We start from the raw sequence: 21,021 nt of genomic DNA, 5'->3' as shown, positions 1-21,021 counted from the left end.
CGAGGAGCACTTACGGGAGGTGTTGGATACCTCGAGGAGGGAGAGCTTGTACGCCAAGTTCTCCAAGTGTGAGTTCTAGTTTCACGAGGTGCATTTTTGGGGGCACCTTGTCAACTAGAATGATATTTTGGTTGAACTGGCTAAAGTGGAGGCCATGATGAGATGGGAGGTTCCGAAGTCTCCATCTGAGATTCGGAGTTTCCTCGGGTTAGTAGGCTATTACCGGAGATTCATATAGGACTTCTCCAAAATAGTAGTACCCATGATCCGACTAACGAAGAAGGCCGTTGTATTTCGTTGGGGGCTGAGCAGCAGGCAGCGTTCAAGACGTTGAGACAGAGGTTGTGAGAGGCACCATTCTTAGCCCTGGCAAAGGGCGTGGAGGATTTTTTAGTGTACTGTGATGTGTCAATCTCAAGTTTAGGCGCAGCATTGATGCAGAGGGGGCACGTCATCGCTTACGCCTCAAGGTAGCTGAAGCCTCACGAGGCGAACTACCCGACACACAATCTGGAGTTGGGGCAGTTGTTTTCGCCCGTAATATTTTGCGACATTACCTATATGGGGTATGTTGTACCATTTACACGGACCACAAGAGCATGAGGTACCTTATGGATCAGCCAAATCTGAACATGAGGCAGCGTCGGTGGCTAGATGTAGTGAAGGATTACAACTGTGAGATCCTCTACCACCTGGGGAAGGCCAATGTTGTGGCCGAAGCACTTAGCCACAAGGCATTCCCAACCCCGATCGAAGACATATGTCTGAGGATGACAGTAGTGACTCCGCTTCTGGAGAAGATCTGGGAGGCCCGACAGGAGGCTATGAAGGAGGAACACCGGAAGAGTGAGCGTATAGTGGGATAGATTTCCTCCTTCGACTATTATAGCCATGGGTTGTTGACACTTCGCCATAGAGTGTGGGTTCCGTACGCAGGCGGTGTGCACCAAATCTTGATGGAGGAGGCGCACAAGTCTAGATTTTCCATCCATCCTGGGGCGACGTAGATGTATAAAGATCTTCGCCCTGATTACTGGTGGCCCTGCATGAAGCAGGATGTAGCCTGGTACGTTGAGATGTGCTTGACCTGCAGGAAGGTCAAGGCCGAGCACCAGAGGCCTCATGGAAAGACGCAACCGTTGGATATCCCTGTGTGGAAATAGGAGGATATTACTATGGATTTCATCACAAAGCTTCCCAGGACCACATGAGGAGTGGATTTGATTTGGGTCATCGTGGATCGGTTGACCAAGAGTGCCCATTTCATCCTAATCCATGAGAGCATTGTGGTCGAGAAGCTGGCCAACATCTACATCCGAGAGGTAGTAGCTCGACACAGAGTGCCAATTTCCGTGATTTCTAACAAAGATGTACGGTTCACTTCCAGATTCTGGAAGAAGTTTCACGACGAGCTGGGTACCTGTCTACATTTTAGCACAACTTTCCACTCGTAGAAGGATGGTCAGAGCGAGTTGACCATCTAGACTCTGGAGGACATGTGTCCTAGACTTCGGTGGTAGCTGGGATACCTACCTTCCCTTGGTAGGGTTTTCCTACAACAATAGCTACCACTTGAACATCGACCGTCCTCCCTTCAAGGTGTTATATGGGAGGAAGTGCAGAAGCCCGATATGTTGGGTTGAGGTTGGGAAGAGAGTCATAGGGAGTACCTAGTTGGTACTCAACACGACAGAGAGGATCCAGCAGGTCCTGAGCATGCTTCAGACTGCTTAGAGTTGGTAGAAGAGCTACACCGACAGACGCCGATCGGACCTGGAGTTCCAGGTCGGGGATATGGTTCTCCAGAAGGTGTCACCTTGGAAAGGTGTCATCCGGTTCAGGAAGCAGGGCAAGTTGGGGCCCTAGGTACATTGGTACTTTCAAGGTTATAGCCCGAGTGGGCAAGGTGGTGTATAGGCTGGATCTGCCTATACGCCAACTTGCCAGATCGAAGGATCTGAGGAACAAGAGGGTCGAGTTAGTGAAGGTGTAATGGAAGCACTGCAAGGGCTCAAAATGGACTTGGGAACCGGAGGACGAGATTGTGCGAGGCACCATTCTTAGCCCTGGCAAAGGGCGTGGAGGATTTTTTAGTGTACTGTGATGCGTCCATCTCAAGTTTAGGCGCAGTATTGATGCAGAGGGGGCACGTCATCGCTTACGCCTCAAGGTAGCTGAAGCCTCACGAGACGAACTACCCGACACACAATCTGGAGTTGGGGGCAGTTGTTTTCGCCCACAAGATTTTGCGACATTACCTATATGGGGTCTGTTGTACCATTTACACGGACCACAAGAGCGTGAGGTACCTTATGGATCAGCCAAATCTGAACATGAGGCAGCGTCGGTGGCTAGATGTAGTGATGGATTACAACTGTGAGATCCTCTACCACCTGGGGAATGCCAATGTTGTGGCCAAAGCACTTAGCCACAAGGCATTCGCAACCCCGATCGAAGACATATGTCTGAGGATGACAGTAGTGACTCCGCTTCTGGAGAAGATCTGGGAGGCCCGACAGGAGGCTATGAAGGAGGAACACCGGAAGAGTGAGCATATAGTGGGATAGATTTCCTCCTTCGACTATGATAGCCATGGGTTTTTGACACTTCGCCGCAGAGTGTAGGTTCCGTACGCAGGCGGTGTGCGCCAAATCTTGATGGAGGAGGCGCACAAGTCTAGATTTTCCATCCATCCCGGGGCGACGTAGATGTACAAAGATCTTCGCCCTGATTACTGGTGACCCTGCATGAAGCATGATGTAGCCTGGTACGTTGAGATGTGCTTGACCTGCAGGAAGGTCAAGGCCGAGCACCAGAGGCCTCATGGAAAGACGCAACCGTTGGATATCCCTGTGTGGATATCCCTGATTACAACCCTATGTAATTAATTTGAACCTAAAACATATCCAACTAAAATCCATAATTCATAAAAGAAGTCTGAAACACTATTTTTCCAATTTTACCCTTTGACTCTAAAGCACAAACCGAACTCTTGGACCACATAATCTACATTACCCACAACCGAATGGGTCTAGACCTCTCTTTCCTAAAGCTCGAAGCCTTATCATACTTGATCTTTAGGCCTCGACCCCGAATTATGAAACGATTTGAAATAGGGTGTTACAAGTAGAAAGGTTGTCAATGAAAGTCAATAACCTTGAAGCTGGCATAAAAAAAGTGGAGACAAAATTATATTGATAGAAAAAAATGTTGGATTAGTGTCTAAGTCCATAACTATTTTGATATGTACTTGACCCGATTATGAGCATGGTCCTTTTGGGTTGCCTTCACCATAGCAATATGTAGGATGAATTAAGGAGAGAAAGGTTTAATTATGATTTATTAATATATTATAAGAATAATATATTAAAGGAGAAATCATAATGTTTAATTAATATTAGTCAAGAATTAATTAAGAATTAATTTTGTAATTAAAAGAGATTAATTAAACTTAAGGGACTTATTGTGTAATTATAAGATAATTACATAGATGGGCTTATGGACTCCATAGAAGGTGGAGTAGACGAATTCTATGGGGGAAACCCATTAGAAGTCATTCAAGGCTTCTAAAGAAGGAGTCCATGTGATTCTTAGGGCTTAAGCAGTCAAATTAGGGTTTCCTTGTTAGATAACCCTAATTGCCTAAGTATATAAGGAGCCCTTAGGCACCAAAAACGTGGCCAACACTTGGATTAGGGTTTCTAGCCATTTTTGGTGCCTCCCCTCTCTTCTCTTCTTCATCTTGTTGCTTAGTGGTGTTTGTGACTCCATTAGAGGTGCAACACTTAAGGCTCTAAGCTTTCTGAAGCTAAGGATTAGATTGTTATTGCTATATAACAATCAAAGGTCAGATCTAAACCCTATTTTATGTAAATATGATTAATTGTATGCTAGATCTAGGGTTTAGCTTTGGATATTCAATTGCATGTTCATTAAACAAACTAGATCCAAAAGCTTTTAGGGTTTGCATGTACACCATAGGAATGATGTTTTGATCAAAACCCATCAGTGGTATCAGAGCCTAGAGCTGTTTGTTAGTGAATTTGATGCTTATTTGAATGAAAAATCAATTTTTTTTGACTTTTTGGGGCTGGACTCGCCGAGTCCAGTGCTGACTCAACGAGTCAACGAGTCTGACAACTATATTTCGCGATTTTCTTGCCTTTTTTTTTGTTATGGGATAGTTACCAAAACGTTTTTGATTGATAAAAATTGGTTTTTTTATGATATTGGGTGGTTATCCTTGCCAAAACAAAAGATATCTTCATATTAATTGAATAATTACTTCCTTATATGATTAAATTTAATTATTTGAATTATTTGGTGAATTATCTTGCATGAAATTGGACTAGGTCAAAATTAGATAACCACCAGTTAGTTGTTAATTGCCTTATTTGAATTTTTGATCTTGTATGTTCTTGATAAAGTTTGAAATAGTTTCAAATTACTCCCTTTAGGTTTTATAGTTTAAATTCGAACTTAACAGTTTGGTTTTTTAAATTTAAATAAGTTAAACCCTAATGTTTTGAAAAGTTTCAAAACTTGCCCTCAAGTTTTGGATTTTAAAATTAATTAAAAATCTTAATTTGAAAATTTTAAATTCTAAAACCCTAGTAATTTGAAAAATTCAAATCACATCCTTATGGTTTCATTAATTAATTAAAGTGTATAATTAAAAGAGATTTAATAAACCCATAAAGTTTTGGTTTACATTTAATTAAATTAAAAGTATAATTTACTAAATTAAACCACCTAGTATTTTAAAAGTGTAAAATACACTCTATACTATATATATGTAACATTAAAAGTCTAATATTATATATATATATATATATATATATATATATATATATATATATATATATATATATATATATATATATATATATATGAGTAAAAGTCAGTCTTACCGTTAGTAAGCCTCATTCACGAAGCTGGTCTATAAGGGGTGTTTAAGGAAATTGCCTATAAAATGGTGATTGAATGGGTATCCACTCTTACTCACTGCACTCTTGACTAGTGGAGGGTTGTTACCGAACGGGTAGGATAGGACAGAAACCTTCCATTATAAGTATAATGAAGTACAAAGTAACTGAATGCTTTTACAAATTCCCAAATCATAGTTACTTTAGGCAAAATGTGAAATTGTATTCTAATCCATGGAATTACACTTCGTACCCTTGTCAAACGTTAGTGGAGCATGTGTGGTTAACCGGAACAATAATTTGGGGATGAAATTGGTAGCGAAGGGTGACTCAATGTTTGTCATAGTTCAATGGAGCGTGTGTGGTTAACCAGCACATTGATTAGGTGATAGTAGCATTTAGTGCACCATGTAGATTCGTATGGTTATTCACACCTTGTTTGTGATCCTCGGCATCCCAGTCGCAAACTTGAAGGGCATAATCAAGATTAAACATGCCATTGAAAAGTTCAATGAATCTCAAAAGATCTAGGAGTTTCAATTCATTTAAAACTTAAACTTCATTTTCGTTTTTCGTGGTGGAAATTGGTAAATCGTCATTTACCTACCTTCAAATATTTTGCAACTAGATTACGGCATCCCTCTTCTAGTTTGTAGAGTATTGTGTTGGATCCTAGCCTTAATAATTCATTTGGGTGTTTTATTAAGGACTCAATCAACTTAACTTGAATTTTCTCCTGTTTTGTAGATGTCTAGTTCTGACAATCATGGTTTTCCTAAATCCCTTGGAACAAGTTTTCCAAATGAAGATGATGTTCCACGATATGATCGAGGAACAAGAAATCATGCTTCACTTCCTCCACCTCTTCCAATTATTCTCCCTAACCCACAAGTTGGAAGGCTTGAAAAGTTCAAGATCACTCAAGCCCTTTTGGCAAGTAAACACGAAGATGGGAAACCTGTGTGTGCACACGTCTTAGAGATGAAGTCACACATTGATAGGTTAAGGATGTTGGGTGTCGAGATTTCAGGTGAGTTGGCTGTTTACTGGGTTCTTCAGTCGCTTCCTGAATCATATAGTGAGTTCTTTAGAGAGTACTATATGATGGATCATGACGTGACCCTCATTGATCTCACCTATTTGCTTATAGCTGCTGAATCAGCAATGATTTGGCGTGCTGGTCAAGCAAATTTGTCTGGTGAATCAAACTCCCAAACTTTAATGGATACTGGTAACATTGGAAGTTAAGAAAGGCCTAAGTATGAGATTGTCCCATGTACTGTGCCAAAAGGAGTCCATTTGCTTTTATTGCCAAGAGAAGGGACATTAGAGACGAAGCTGTGCGAACTACCTGAGAGATCTAAGAGATGGGAGAGTCAAGGTGTATGGCTCTACTTCAGGTAAAATCCAATAACCGAATCTATAAGTTCCTATTCTTTGTTTTTTCAATACACGATGTGATAAGATTACATTTTGATGTTTTGTAGGATCGAAGAAAAGAGAGGAAGCTTAAGGGAAGAAGTAAGCTGAATCTGATCGTGAAGAAATGGACTTCAATCACATTGCTTGAAGATCGGATTTTTGAGCTACTACTTTAGAGTTAGAATAGATTGCTTAGAAATTGAAATAACATAGTTTTCATTTGAATTGCATTATAAGGACAAGTTTTTCCGCAGTAAAATGAATTTTGATTTCGTCTTATTTATTTATCCTTGCAATGGCATATGTGAAAATGGATGTTTATGTATTTCTAATTTTATCAATGTTGAATTGGATGTGATTCTTGATTTTGTTATTTGTGAAATGTCGAGAATTTACCAAATAGGGAGAGTTTCTCATCGCCCAAGTTTCAATTGCACAGAAACTTGGAATCATGCAACATGCATTGCGTGATGAATGAGAAACTTCATATTTGGAAACTAGACTAAATCCTTGGCAAAGTGTCAAGTGAAGGACTAAGAGATGTTGTACGTTGATCAAGTCCACCACAAGAGTGATAAAGATATTTGTCATGATTTACTAAAGTTTAGTAAATATGATTATACTTATAAGATTAAGTGTAATTCTGAGTTGGTTGAAAGAGTTTCAATGAATAACAGAACGAATAAAGAAGAATCAAGTAGGCAGAAAGATAAAAGTTTCTCTATTCTAAGAAGAAGGGAGAGTACCTTTTATTGTGTTTTATGATAAGTCTTAATGATTAAGAACCATATCTCAATTGATCCTCTAAGTGAGTATTAGTACATTTGTATGTCTAAAAAGAGGAATCGGGAATTATGGAAATGGTTAAATAAAGAAGTCAATCATACTTCGTTCTAATATCAAGTCTTAGAGTTATACTCCAAGATTGTGAATTGAGTGACAAGTATTTAGTAGGTTTATAACACTCAACAAATATGGAATTGGAAAAAGTCTTCTTATTCTTGCATATTTGAAATTGGTAGGTTGTGCTGTCTTGAATAAGACAAAGACCAACTAGGACCAATTATGTGAAGTGTTTTGTCTTGATAAGAACTACACTAACTCTTGAATATTTGTTTTGTCCAGAAAAGTTTTCTGACAAGAGAATCATGTATGTCAAGAAGTCAGTGGGAGTTTTAATGATCTTGAAAAAGTTTCAAGAACAAATCAAGAATAAACCTTATCAATCATCACTAGCACACGACTTGAGGCTTACAACCAATCTTGTTGACATTATTTTGTTTCTGTGCCATTCCAATTGCGTTAATTATGTATGTGAGTTCTATGAGTTCTCATTTGAATGCATAAAGATAAAGCGCCTTGATCAATGGAAAGTACATTGATATGTAAGGATAAGTTGTTAAACTACTTGGAAGACATGGTGGGCACTCGTGTTACCATAAGGCTAGAAATCAAGAAAGTTCAATCCATGAGTTTGGATTTGTCGCAAACTTGGTTTTGTCAAATTCACATGGATAAGAACTCATACACCATAAAATCTAAGTGTCATAAGATTCCCTCATTCATGAAAATGATTGTGAGGAAATTCTTTCACTAAGAGAGATTTTAAGAAGATAGCAATTGTGAAAATTATATTCTCAAATTCAATTATGGTTACGACATCCCTTTCATAGTAGGAATTGTGAGATTTGGCAATTAGTCTAACATTTGGCACTTATTGATATAAGTTCTGAATTGTTTAGACACACATATGAGCTATCTAAGGCAAAGGTGTATAAGTTTAAGAAACTTAGATAAAGGCTTATCGAAGCATCTGGTATTAGAAATATGAACTTCAGAAATTCAATAAGCATTGGTTTCTGGAAGTTCAACTGTTTTCTGAATACATGTCAAAGCTAGTGGGAGCATAAGTGTTATGCTTATATGATAATAATCATAATGATAGTGGGGGCATAAGTGTTATGTTTGTATGATTATTATGGCAAGTATTGCAATTTAGCAATATTAATTATAGAAAACAGAGATTCACTTTGCAAAGTCGCAAGGGTTGAAAAGTTGTTTTGCTATAATTAAGGGAGAGAATATTATACTTCGTTTCAAAATCTAAAGCTTAAATTGAGAAATTTTAATAAATATAGTCAAAAGATACATAGTGTGTTCTCAAATTTCAATTATGATTACGACATCCCTCTTCATAGTTCGAATTGTGAGAACATGACACATAAAATATTATGGCAAAAGATTGATAAAGTATCATATCTTTATGTAAGACATTATTGTCACACCCCCAAACTGGAACGACGGAAACGTTCGGGGGTGGAGGACGTCATGCGTAGTATCACCACAATTGTATCATAGCAAGCATAGTAAACACAACCAGACATTGAATACATATGTGAAAAGGTTTACAATGTTTAATACATAGTTTTTATTCTGAGTAAAAGTAAATAGACAGACGCGACTCTAACTCCTCGTCTTCTCCGAACTCCTGGAAGTACCTGTCTACTAATTCCCTGAGAATACAAGCAGTTTTGAAAATATATCAGCATAAAGTTGGTGAGTTCATAAGCGGAAGTTTGTAATGAAAACTCATTGATAAGCTAGCAGAAATGTTTGTATTTGTTTTAAGAAAATCCGATATTTTCTTTAGTGAAAATGTAGTGTTATCAGTTCTGTAGTAAACCATGAATATCTGTATGTTTCCAAGAAAATCCGATATTTTCTTTAGTGAAAATGTAGTGTTATCAGTTCTGTAGTAAACCATGAATATATGTATGTTTCCAAGAAAATCCGATATTTTCTTTAGTGAAAATCTAGCGTTATCGATTCCGTATAAAACCATGAATGTTCGTTACTGAAAACTGTAGTGATATGCGAAAATACTACCTCATGTGACTAGCTAAAGCTAATCATGAAGTATAAATATTTTGTATGTGAAGTCATTGCATAATTGGTTCTGTTTCAACGAGATGAAGAACATGACGAGACTTTCATCATTCAAGGCCTAGATCAAGAGGTTCTTCAAGTATAACAAGCTAAGGGATGGATTACTCACGTTTTTGAAGACTTGGGAGGGTTTTCGGTTGAAGAGTCTTGAAAGAAAAGGTGTTGTGTGCTGCCAGGATGTTAAAGGAATGAAAGGAAAGGGGTCTACCCTTTATATAGGGTGGGTGGGCTGCCTAGAAAGGAGTGTGCTGCCAGGAGGTGTGTGTGCGGCCGCACACCCATGTGTACGGTCGTACACTCCCTCTAAGGGTGTGTATGGCCCTGTTTTGACAGTATACGACTTGCTGACTCATTCCTAAACTCACCCTTGGTCATACACAAGCTTAAAATCGCTGAAACGAACCCTCAAACAGTGCCAGAAGTCAACGAAACATGTTTAACTTTGATTGAAATGGCTAAGTGTGTGAGACAGAAATTTCGGGTTGTCACAATTATGCATCGTGTTCCATATGCTTCAAGTATAGGATCGATTGCAAATTCTATAATATTTGACCATTCTTAAATTTTCCAAATGTTTAGCGCATTAAGAGGGAAAAAGGACTAGAATCGGTTTTGACTAAAATAATTAAACAACTATCAGAGGACGATCCAAAGTTCGCTGAGGATTGGTTGCTTGTGAGTAGTTGGAAGTATGATATTGGATGGACCATATCGAAATTATTATGAATAGATAAGATTCTATTAAGAATGAGTTGTCATATGGAAAAAATGGAAATGTTTCCATATTGGGAGTTGGATATTGAGAGTCTATGTCTAGATTAGAAAATTTTATGCAAGAAGGATGTTCAAAGGAATGTACTTTGAATGTTTGACTTCACGTCTATTGAATTTTCTTGTAACAATTTCCGATATAGTACTTTGTAATTTCATTGTCCAAGTCTTGGTGACTTTTGTGCTATGACTTTGCGAAAGGATCGTTGCATAAAATGTTAGAATCTAGCATATTCTAGTAGTGGCAAGAACCTTGTGTTCTAACACTAATGATAAGGATTGGGAATTGTGAAATGAGTATCATTGGAAAAGGTTTTCAATTGATCTATTTCACAAAGTAAGGACCATAGGAAACATAGTGTGCATGCTTTATGCATGGGACAACTATTGTTGTAATTTGAGTAATAAGTTGATTTTCTGAAACAGTAAACAATGAATAATGAGTAATCAATATGGTGTTTAAACAAAAGTATTTTATTTACACCCACAAGTTTGGGGCCATATAGGATTAAGTATTATTGTTGTGTTTCAGTTTGTATGTTTTGACTTCCAAAATAATTGGGTTATTCGAACCTCCACAATCGGTCATACGTTGGAAGTAAGTATGAAGGAAGACTGTCATGAAGAGTCTGTAGATTGTCTAAAGAGTTTAGACATAGCACAGGTTTGCTGCAGGGTTCATGAGTGCTTTGATAAGATTAGAGTATTGGATTAAACCCACGCTCACTTGGATCACTTCATGGATTTATCACGGGTGATTAGTGAGACGATAATATTGTATATTCTTGAAACCGAGACGTGTGAGTTGTTATTTGTTGGTTGGTTGCACATTGATAATGAGTAAACGCACCAGTAACTTGGTCTTATAAAACTTATTGTTGTGTGTAATTCGATCAATGAATGCAAGCAAGCATATGAATAGAAGTTTATCCATTCCTTTTACCCAAAGTGGGATAAAAGCGATATCTGTGGGCCCCTCGATGATTTAGTGATGACACCTAAGTGCTTGGCCAAGCCAGGACTAAGTTGATGTGTTCAATTGTAGTCTGTTGTTAGTCGTCATAAATCGGAAGTCGGGAAACAGTATAGAGAGAATGATTGAAATTCATGTCTTATGTCTATACAATATCTTGAGAATGGAGGAATATATGTACCCTTATCTAAAGGACACGCGTATCTGATAAGATCAGAGTTGACAATGACTTTTGAAAGCTACGATTGCTGATCAGGTTCTGAAGTCATACGGAAAATAGTTATTAGACTTATCCAAGTGGGAGACTGTTGCATTAGTGTCTATGTACTTGACCCGATTATGAGCATGGTCCTTTTGGGTTGCCTTCACCATAGCAATATGTAGGATGAATTAAGGAGAGAAAGGTTTAATTATGATTTATTAATATATTATAAGAATAATATATTAAAGGATAAATCATAATGTTTAATTAACATTAGTCAAGAATTAATTAAGAATTAATTTTGTAACTAAAAGAGATTAATTAAACTTAAGGGACTTTTTGTATAATTATAAGATAATTACATAGATGGGCTTATGGACTCCATAGAAGGTGGAGTGGAGGAATTCTATAGGGGAAACCCATTAGAAGTCGTTCAAGGCTTCTAAAGAAGGAGTTCATGGGATGCTTAGGGCTTAAGCAGTCAAATTAGGGTTTCCATGTTAGATAACCCTAATTGCCTAAGTATATAAGGAGCCCTTAGGCACCAAAAACGTGGCTAACACTTGGATTAGGGTTTCCAGCCGTTTTTGGTGCCTCCCCTCTCTTCTCTTCTTCATCTTGTTGCTTCTTGGTGTTTGTGACTCCATTAGAGGTGCAACACTTGAGACACTAAGGGCTCGTTTGTTTTTTGTCAAAAAGACTTTTTAGGGTATTACATCTGCCGGCGGGTAGATATTTAATAAAAAGATTGTTTGATTTTTGGAAGACAAAAGAAGTTAAAAAGACTTTTTCATCTCTTTTCCAGAAAGACCTAACAGCACCTCTTCTAATTGCTGAATACGTTTATCGCTTTCTCATCGCCTCCATACGATTTTCCCCTTTCACTTGAAATTACTCCCACCGGCGATCTCTACGCACCATCCATACCTCCGGCCAACGCCCTCCGCCTACGACGCTCCTCGCTCGTCCTTCGTTGCTCCAAGTCGTCATCGTCGCCGCCGACTCATCAGGTTCGTTCTGTCCCTTTTCGTTCTCCTCTCTCGTTTATCTTATCTCCCTTTCAGCTTGTATTTTTAGTTTAGGCTCCATTAATGGTGAAATCCCATCTATGATTTTGTCAATTAAAAACCATATGTGTTGTTAATTTCTCAGATACCATCTATTTATCTCTTTGATTTTGTTCGGTTTGGTACTAGAATCAAACTATTCCTGTTCATCTAAGCTTTATCTGTTCCTCTCTTGTGATTTTGTTTAGCTTAAGATGTAACTCAACTCTTCATTTTTCCTGTGTTTGGTTCTGTTTTCTGACAGTGGGTGTAGATTTGTAACATTATTTCTTGGGAATTTTGTACATGCTTGAGTTTAATCTGTTTAGTCACTCCTCATTCTCGTTTCTCTTTTCTTATCTCCCTCTCAACTTGTATTGTTACTTTAAACTCCATTATTGGTGAAACCCATCAACCATTTTGTCAAATAACTTCCTGTTGTTGATTTCTCAAATAACTTCTTGTTAATCTGTTTGATTTTGTTTTGTTTTCTACCTGATCTAATTGATTATGCTTTGCTTAAGATGTAAATTTCATGTAGTTTACTTCTCTTATACCAGAAAATTATTAGTTGTTTCTTGTTTGAATAAGTAATTTTCATGTTTCTTGTTTGAAATCCTTTTGGCACCGAATCTGGCCATTAGGGGTATTGTTGTCCAAAAATATGTAGTGTCTGTTTTGTAATTCAGTTGATGATTTATGTTTGATTCTTTTTTGATTTTGATGAAACGAGTTATACCATCATAAATGGTTTTTACTTTCATTGAATAATTTGTTATATATTTTTTTTGGATTCATTGTTTATAGCAACACTTCCTAGAGGATATAAACAATAATTGAAAAAGTAATTTGCAAGAACTCAAAAGGGTAGCTTTATGTTTTTTGAAAAGTTAATGTGATTGGGAGAAAACTTGCATTTTTTTGAAATTGAAGGAAAAACTCACAAACTTTAGAGTTTCTCTTTAAACTGTTTAGTTTCAAACTACATGCTTCTAGTTTCAAACTCTTTAGTATAATGCTTTTATTCACTTGAATCAAATGTTTCTATTTTATGTTGTTTGTCTAACATGTTGTAATCTATAGATATGAATCGTTAAGTTTTTAGTTTTTTAAGTCGATTCTTTCATGGACTTAATTTATAAAGTTATTATATATAGCTTGTCTAAATGGGAGACAAACTACAATGGTCGAACGAGCAAGTAAAATGTTTATTAGATACGTGTATCGATGAGGTCAACAAAATTGGTAGAAAAGGAGGTAGCATGCACAAGGAGTCTTGGGTTACGTTAGGGAAAGCTCTAAAAGAAAAGTTTGACATGGATACTTCACAAAAACAATTGAAAAATGCTTTTGATAATCTAAAAGCTAAATACGTAGGGTGGAAATATTTGAGAAACAAGTCAGGGAATTTATACAATGCTCAAACAAATTCATTTGCCTTAGTGAACACAGAATGGGAAGAATTCAAGAAGGTGTGTCTATATAATTTAATTTTTTTAGTTTATGTCCAATTTTAATAACGATGTCAAAATACTTATAATTACTATTAATATTGGTTTAGGGTCATCCAAAGGCAGGATGATTGAGGACACACCCATTGCCTTATCCCAACCTTTGTGCATCTTTGTTTGATGGAAGTAGTGCCAGCGGTAGCATCAAATGGACCTCTACTCAAACTGCACCCGCAGATACATCATCTTTTTCTCATCGTGTGCAAAGACTTCTAATTGATGACAACCCTTTTAATGGCCTAGAAGATGATGATGATGATGATGACGCTTCCAATGACACTAGTGCTCGAGCTCCTAGTGATAAAGCTCATGGTGGTTCTACTGAGAGGCCTGATAAAAGGAGTAAAACCAATGATGCTTCTACTGAGAGGCCTGATAAAAGGAGTAAAACCACTAATGCTTCTACTGAGAGGCCCGATAAAAGGGCTAAAACTAGTGATGCTTCTACTGATAGGACCGATAGGATCGATATGGATAAAGCCTCTAAAACCTCTGTTAGTCTTGATGATTTGAGTCTTGATATGCAAAAGGCTCTGCAACATATGGTGAATAGCAAGGAAGGACCAACAGTAGAAGAATGTTATGAAAGGTTGAAGCTAGTTGAATTAGACCCAATGGATCCTCTATTTTTGGCAGCCTTTCACCTTTTTGGAATGTCCATGAATATGAGAGAGGCATGGATGACATTGCCACCGATACCTGGGGTCTTAAAAGGGTGGATAAAGATGACTGGCACCACATTAGGGATGTTTAAGTAGTTTTTATGCTTATGTTTTTTCTTTCATTTTGAACAATTATGTGTTTCTTGAACTTATGTTTTTTCTTTCATTTTGAACAATTATGTGTTTCTTGAACTTATGTTTGACATTATGTTTTTTTGCTGTCATTTGAATAATTGTGTACTTATTTGACACAAATATTGCTAGTATTGGGATTATATACTTATTTTAAACAAAATGTATGCTTTGAATATGATACAAATGTTTATGTTTTTTGATTTAGCATATTAGGGTTTAACAAGTGTTGATGGTTTAACAGGTTCACAATGGATTACGATAAAAAGTTGCGCCTCCTAATTGTTATGTATTTGTATCTTCGCTTTTTTTGGAGAAGAGGTTTGAAAAGAATGCGAGATAATACCTCAAAAACTTCTGGGCATCAATTCACATTAGAGTTATTACAAGGAACTAATAATCAATGCATTGAACTCTTACGTATGTCACGTGATTCTTATGTTCGGCTTTGCACACATTTTAGAGTAAAAAGTTGGTTAAAGGATAGTAAACATATATCGGTTGAAGAGAAAATGGCGATGTTTTTGATGATGATTGGTCACAATCAACGTTATGTAATCATCAAACGTAGATTTCAACACTCAAAACAAACGATTCATAAGTATTTTTATGAAGTATTGGATAAAATGATGGTGTTTGCAAAAGATATAATAGTACCAACTTCCTTTAATCCAAATCCAAACATCCCGGGACATAATAGGAGGTTACGAAGGATTTTCAGAGGAGCGGTTGGTGCGCTTGATGAAACTTTGGTACATGCTATTGTCCCTCTCGACAAACAACATTTGTATAGAGGAAAGGGAAAAGGCGGCTGCTATCAAAATGTATTGGCAATATGCGACTTCAATATGATTTTTACATTTGTCGTGGCTGGATGGGAAGGGATAGCACATGATTCAAGAATATTATCTGAAGCTTTAACAGATCGAGATGCACCATTTCCATTTCCACCACCAGGTTTGTTTACATTTTCAATTTAATATTTCTACTTTTTTTAAAATTAATTATTTCCTTATATTTACAGATAAGTATTACCTCTGTGATGCCGCGTATACACACACTCGAGGATTTATGGCTCCTTATCGTAATGTGCGGTATTGGCTTGGAGATTTTCATCGAAGACGTGCATTAACCAACAAAGAAAAATTTAATCAATCACATGCAAAACTTCGAAATGTCGTTGAACGTGCTTTTGGTCTCTTGAAAGCACGTTTCCCTATATTGAAGAGAATGGCTCCATTTCCATTGGTTACACAAAGAAACATCGTCATTGCATGTTTTGCGCTTCATAATTATATAATAAAAGAGGGATTAAGTGATGAGTATTTTTCTCAATATAATCAAGTCGATATATCACTTCAAAGCAACAATGTACAAGATGATGATGATGAGGAGGAGGATGATGTGGATGAGGTACAACCACACGGAAGTGCAAGAGACCGGGAATATATGGTTCATCTACGAGATCAAATTGCTGACCAGTTAATGCGTGTAGAATGAATGATTTCATAAAAATATGTTAGTTTTGTGAATTTAGTTTTAATATTGTAAGACAATCATCAAAACAATCCTTTATGTTTTTAAAAATATCAACTTTAATAAGTAAGCGGCCTTCCGGTTTGAGTCGAAATATATATAGTTTATCTAATGTTTTAAAAAATATTATATGTTTGAAATTGTATGAAATTTTTATTGGCAAAGTTTGAGTCAAATATTGGCAAAGTTTAAGTCAAATATAAATTTTAATATATTAGTAATGTATGAGATGCTGAGTTTTTAGCATTTGAGCTTTGGTTGTTTCAACATTAATTTCAAAGATTGGTTTTGTTTTTGAACAATGAAAATTAATGCAAATCGGGTGGCAACGTGTAAGTATACAATTCTTATTAAGAAAAAAATCTAATGTGTATTTTTACGTTGCTTTTTTATATTATCTAATATTTTCTTACAAAATACTATAAATCTATTAAATTGTTCGTAAATATTATTAAATGGATAGGTTTTTCAATTTATTAAAAACCAACGTGAATTATTTGTATTTTAATATGAGAAAAAAATATGGTTAATTAATCTCCTTTTTTACAAGATCTCTTAAGTTTTAGTTCATTCTAATTAAAAAACAAACAATCTTTTTGCATTAAGACTTTTTGTATGAATACATAAAAAAAGACTTTTAGTCCACGTCTTCTTCCGCAGACATGGAAAAAGACAAAAAACATTTGACCACTTCCAAAACAAACACCACCTAAGCTTTCTGAAGCTAAGGATTAGATTGTTATTGCTATATAACAATCAAAGGTCAGATCTAAACCCTATTTTATGTTAATATGATTAATTGTATGCTAGATATAGGGTTTATAGCTTTGGATATACAATTGCATATTCATTAGACAAACTAGATCCAAAAGCTATTAGAGTTTGCATGCACACCATAGGAATGATGTTTTGCTCAAAACCCATCAAAAACAACAAAGGTCGAGGAGCTTAAACATGAAATTGATGGGTTTTGGCTATAAGAACGTCCTATGTGCTCATACAAACCCTAATGCTAGGATCTAAGTTTCTCTATTGTACATGCAAGTTATCCAAGACTATAAACCCTAGTTCTAGCATAAAAGTAATCATATTAACATAATAATGGGTTTAAGATATTACCTTGATTGTTATGTAGCAATAACAATCACAATTCCTCCTTGTAATGACTTTAGAAAGCTTAGAGTCACAAATGTCACTCATTTAATGGTTCAAAAACACCAAGAGCAAGAGGATGAAGAGGAGAAGAGAAGGAGGCTCTCAAAAACGTGTGGAAACCCTAGACCATTAGTTCACCACATTTTTGGGGCATAAGGGTTCTATATATAGTGAGGCTATTAGGGTTATCTAACAAGGAAACCCTAATTTGGATGCTTAAGCCCTAAGCAACCCATGGACTCCTTTCCTTAAAGGCCTTGGATGATTTCCAATGGGTTTCCCCATAGAATTCGTCCAACCTTATAATATAAGGTAATCCATAGCCCAATTGCAATTATCTTATAATTACAATTTTAGTCCCTTAAGTTTAATTAATCTCTTTTAGTCACAAACTTAATTCTTATTAATTCTTAACTAATATTAATTAAACAATATGATTTCTCCTTTAATATATTATTCTCATAATATATTAATAAATCATATTTAATCCTTTCTCTCCATAATTCATCCTATCAAGTTGCTTTGGTGAAGGCAACCCGAAAGGACCATGCACCATCGGGTCAAGTACATACCAAAATAGTCATGGACTTAGACACTAATCCAACAGAAATCGTAGCGATGGACATGATTGGGAAAACTTTGTATTAGGACGAAGTTGCACTAAAGGAAAGATCATATTTTTTACTAAAGATACAAGAGATAAAGGAATACTAGATTCATGATGTAAGACAAAAGGTGCTATGTGAATGAGATTTGGATCAAGATGAGAACAACCGTTTTTTTTCACGAACTTCCCAACACTAGTTTAATTAAATAGGCTTAATATTAATGGGGTGTGGGTATCTAATCTTTTTCAAATTAAAGATGAGATTTTTAGATTATTTAAGGAGAAATTTGTGGAGTCACCTGATGTTAGGCTAACCTTTCAAAGTAATAAATTTAAAAAGATTAGTAGAGATCAAGTGATGACTTTGGAATCTTTGTTCACCTTTGAGGAGGTCAAGGAGACGGTTTGAAGAGGTGGGAACGAAAATGCTCTATTCACCTTTGCTTTCTTGAAAATACTTTAGGATGTTATTGGTATGTATGTGTTGTGGCAACCAAACTTTTTGAAGAAGCTTCGGTCCTCAACTCGAGAATTGATGCTTATTTCATTACCATTATTCCCAAAGTCAAGGATTTGATTAATCTTACCGAGTACCGACCCATTAATATTATTGGTTGTGTTAGTAAGATTATCTCAAAGATGCTAGTGGAAAGACTTAAGGTGTTGATAGATTAGATCATTAGCATGGAGCAAACTACATTCATAAAAGGGAGAAACATAGCCCATTAATGATAAATGAAGTCATTACTTGGGTAAAAAGAAGAAATAAGAAATGTTTATTTTTAAGGTTAGTTTTAAGAAAGCATTTGCATAATTAACTGAAACTTTTTAAGGTTAGTTTTAAGAAAGCTGACCCGATTGTCAATTTCTAGTTAACAGAGCACCAACTATACAAATTTACATGGAAATAGGAGTTCGCCAAGGTGAACCACTATCTATTTTTCTCTTCATTATAATGGAAAAGGGGATAAAAGTTGCAACTTCAGAGGCTATGGAGAAAGGGTTGTTCAAAGGGGTGCAACTTCCCAAAGACAATACCTGCTTTTCTATATCCCTTTTATGTAGATGATGCACTTCTTATTGGGGACTGGAGTAGACAAAATACTTCACAATTTATTCAGTTTTTTAGATGTTTCTATATGGCGTATGGTCTTAAAGTCAACTTTTATAAGAGAAAAGTAAATAGAGTTGGGGTGCAACAGAAAGACGTGGCTACTTTGGCTAGACATGTGAATTGCAGTGAATGGTCCCTTCATTTAACTATCTTGGAGTGGGAGCATGTGTGACGAGAACTTCGAGTTGGATGCCCTTAATCAATAATTTTCATAGTAATCTCTCCTATTGGAAAGCTAGGAGGCTCTCTGTTGGTGGTACATTTATCATTTGTAAGGTGGTGCTCCGTAGTCTTGGTCTTTATTGGTTCTCACTTTATAAAGCACCATTTAAAGTTATAAACACAATAGAAAGTATAAAGGCGATATTTATTTTGGAGAGGGGGTATGGACAAAAGGAAAATCCCTTGGATTATATGGAAGAAAGTATTGGGTCCTAGAGGCATGGTTAGACTTGATATTAGAAGTCCTCAAGCTCTCAACATTGCTCTTCCTGGAAAGTGGTAGTGGAGGTTCCAGGTTCGGGGGACATGCTCTTTAGAAGGAGGTTATCATTGATATTCATGATGCCGATGGTAGCATTGGAGTTTTCATGAAGTTTGTTGTGAAAAGAAGAGGAGTTGGGGGTGATAACTCATTTACATGTGAAGCTGACCCGGTTAAAACATTGACATGCCTTCATTGACTGAGCAACAATTATTGGAGATGTTTCACGGATCAGATAACATGTGTTAAGTCTCTTCAATGAGAAAACTTATCGACATCTACAGTTTGGGGAAAATGAAGGTCATAACACACTAGAATAAACTAGTCACAATAAAAGGTAAACTAGGCGTTTTGGAGGGAACGTGTTCGGGGACTGCTCACAAGGCTTAATTTAATATGTAGATGTATTAGTTTACCCTCTAATTTGTGTTCTATCTGCAACGTCAAGGAGTCTGAAATGCATGTGTTTCATGAATGTGCTACTAGTAAAGAAACAATGTTACTGATATTTAGATGGTGGAATAAAAAAGTGTGTAAGATGGGCACTTAAGAGGACTTGGTAAGGCCGGTCTTCGGGCAAAACTCAAACATCAAGGTGCAAAGGGGTTGGGTGTTACTACTCATTTTCGTATGGGTATTATGGCAAGTAAGAAACACGTTGTACAATGGCTTAGTGAAGACGATGTTGATCCTTTTTAGTGAAATCCAAAATGTTCTTTTATAAATGGATTAGAAATAGATCTATCTGAGATAAGAATCTTATTTGGGATCGATGAGTGCTTATGGCCACAAACCGTTTGTAATGTTGTTCTCAACTAGCATCTACTTGTTTTCAACCCAAACTATCTTAGTGTAAGTTTAAAAATATATAAAACTTAATTTATATACACTGGTTTGGACTTAATATGCCAAGTTTTTCGTTTTCTTAATTGTGTAGATAGAGTGTTGCGCGGTTTAAAGAACCAGCTCACTGGCCTAATCCAATCGGATAACGCAAACTAAAATAATTAAATATTAATAATAAAGCCAGTTAATTGTACAAAGACATGTTTATGACCGGGCTGCTTCAAAGCCCAACATACGAGACCAAATCCTCATTTCCCATCAAATGATATAAAAAAGATAAGTTTGTTTATTAATTATTGGACCTAGAAAAGAGCAAAAGGAAAACGATAAGCCTTTAAAAGCCATTGGAAAAAACTGTTCATTAATGTAAAGTCACACCCATCCCAGCCCCACTTCATCATCAACCCTGACCGCCACCCTCTGTCAGAGACCAACTTATATCATGTGGTGGTCGTCGGTTCTGTTCCGATATCCAGAAAATTACCGTCCACCGACACATGTTTTCTTTCAGCAGTTTTGAAAAGATAAACTCCTATCGTCCCTCATCCATCTTAAACAGGTTACAGAGAGAGAAAGGGAGCGAGTGAGAGTCTTAAAGATAACTGTGTGTTTCGTTCCACAAAAGGAAATCCCAGATGTTTCCTTTTGTGGATATGATGCTGCATGTCAACAGATCTGATTCAAAAACA

General features: G+C 36.5%; 1 protein-coding gene across 1 annotated transcript; it reads left to right on the top strand.

Moving 5' to 3' along the window:
- Nucleotides 1-14,841: 14,841 nt before the first annotated feature.
- LOC145095122 (uncharacterized) lies at nt 14,842-16,090 on the top strand. Its single transcript, XM_079033057.1, has 2 exons — nt 14,842-15,547; nt 15,615-16,090. The coding sequence occupies exons 1-2, from the start codon at nt 14,842-14,844 to the stop codon at nt 16,088-16,090; spliced, it is 1,182 nt and encodes a 393-aa protein (XP_078889183.1).
- Nucleotides 16,091-21,021: the final 4,931 nt, after the last annotated feature.

This window comes from Lactuca serriola, chromosome 3 (assembly GCF_051521515.1).
Source record: "Lactuca serriola cultivar US96UC23 chromosome 3, Lser_US96UC23_V15, whole genome shotgun sequence".
Classification (NCBI taxonomy): Eukaryota; Viridiplantae; Streptophyta; class Magnoliopsida; order Asterales; family Asteraceae; genus Lactuca; species Lactuca serriola.
This window is presented reverse-complemented; position numbering and strand designations above follow the sequence as displayed.

Bases quoted from the DNA above. Each gene is read 5' to 3' on its own strand.
- LOC145095122 (XM_079033057.1), top strand. From the start codon at position 14,842: ATGGATTACGATAAAAAGTTGCGCCTCCTAATTGTTATGTATTTGTAT. The intron at 15,548-15,614 runs GTTTGTTTACAT...TTATATTTACAG, and splicing joins ATTTCCATTTCCACCACCAG to ATAAGTATTACCTCTGTGAT.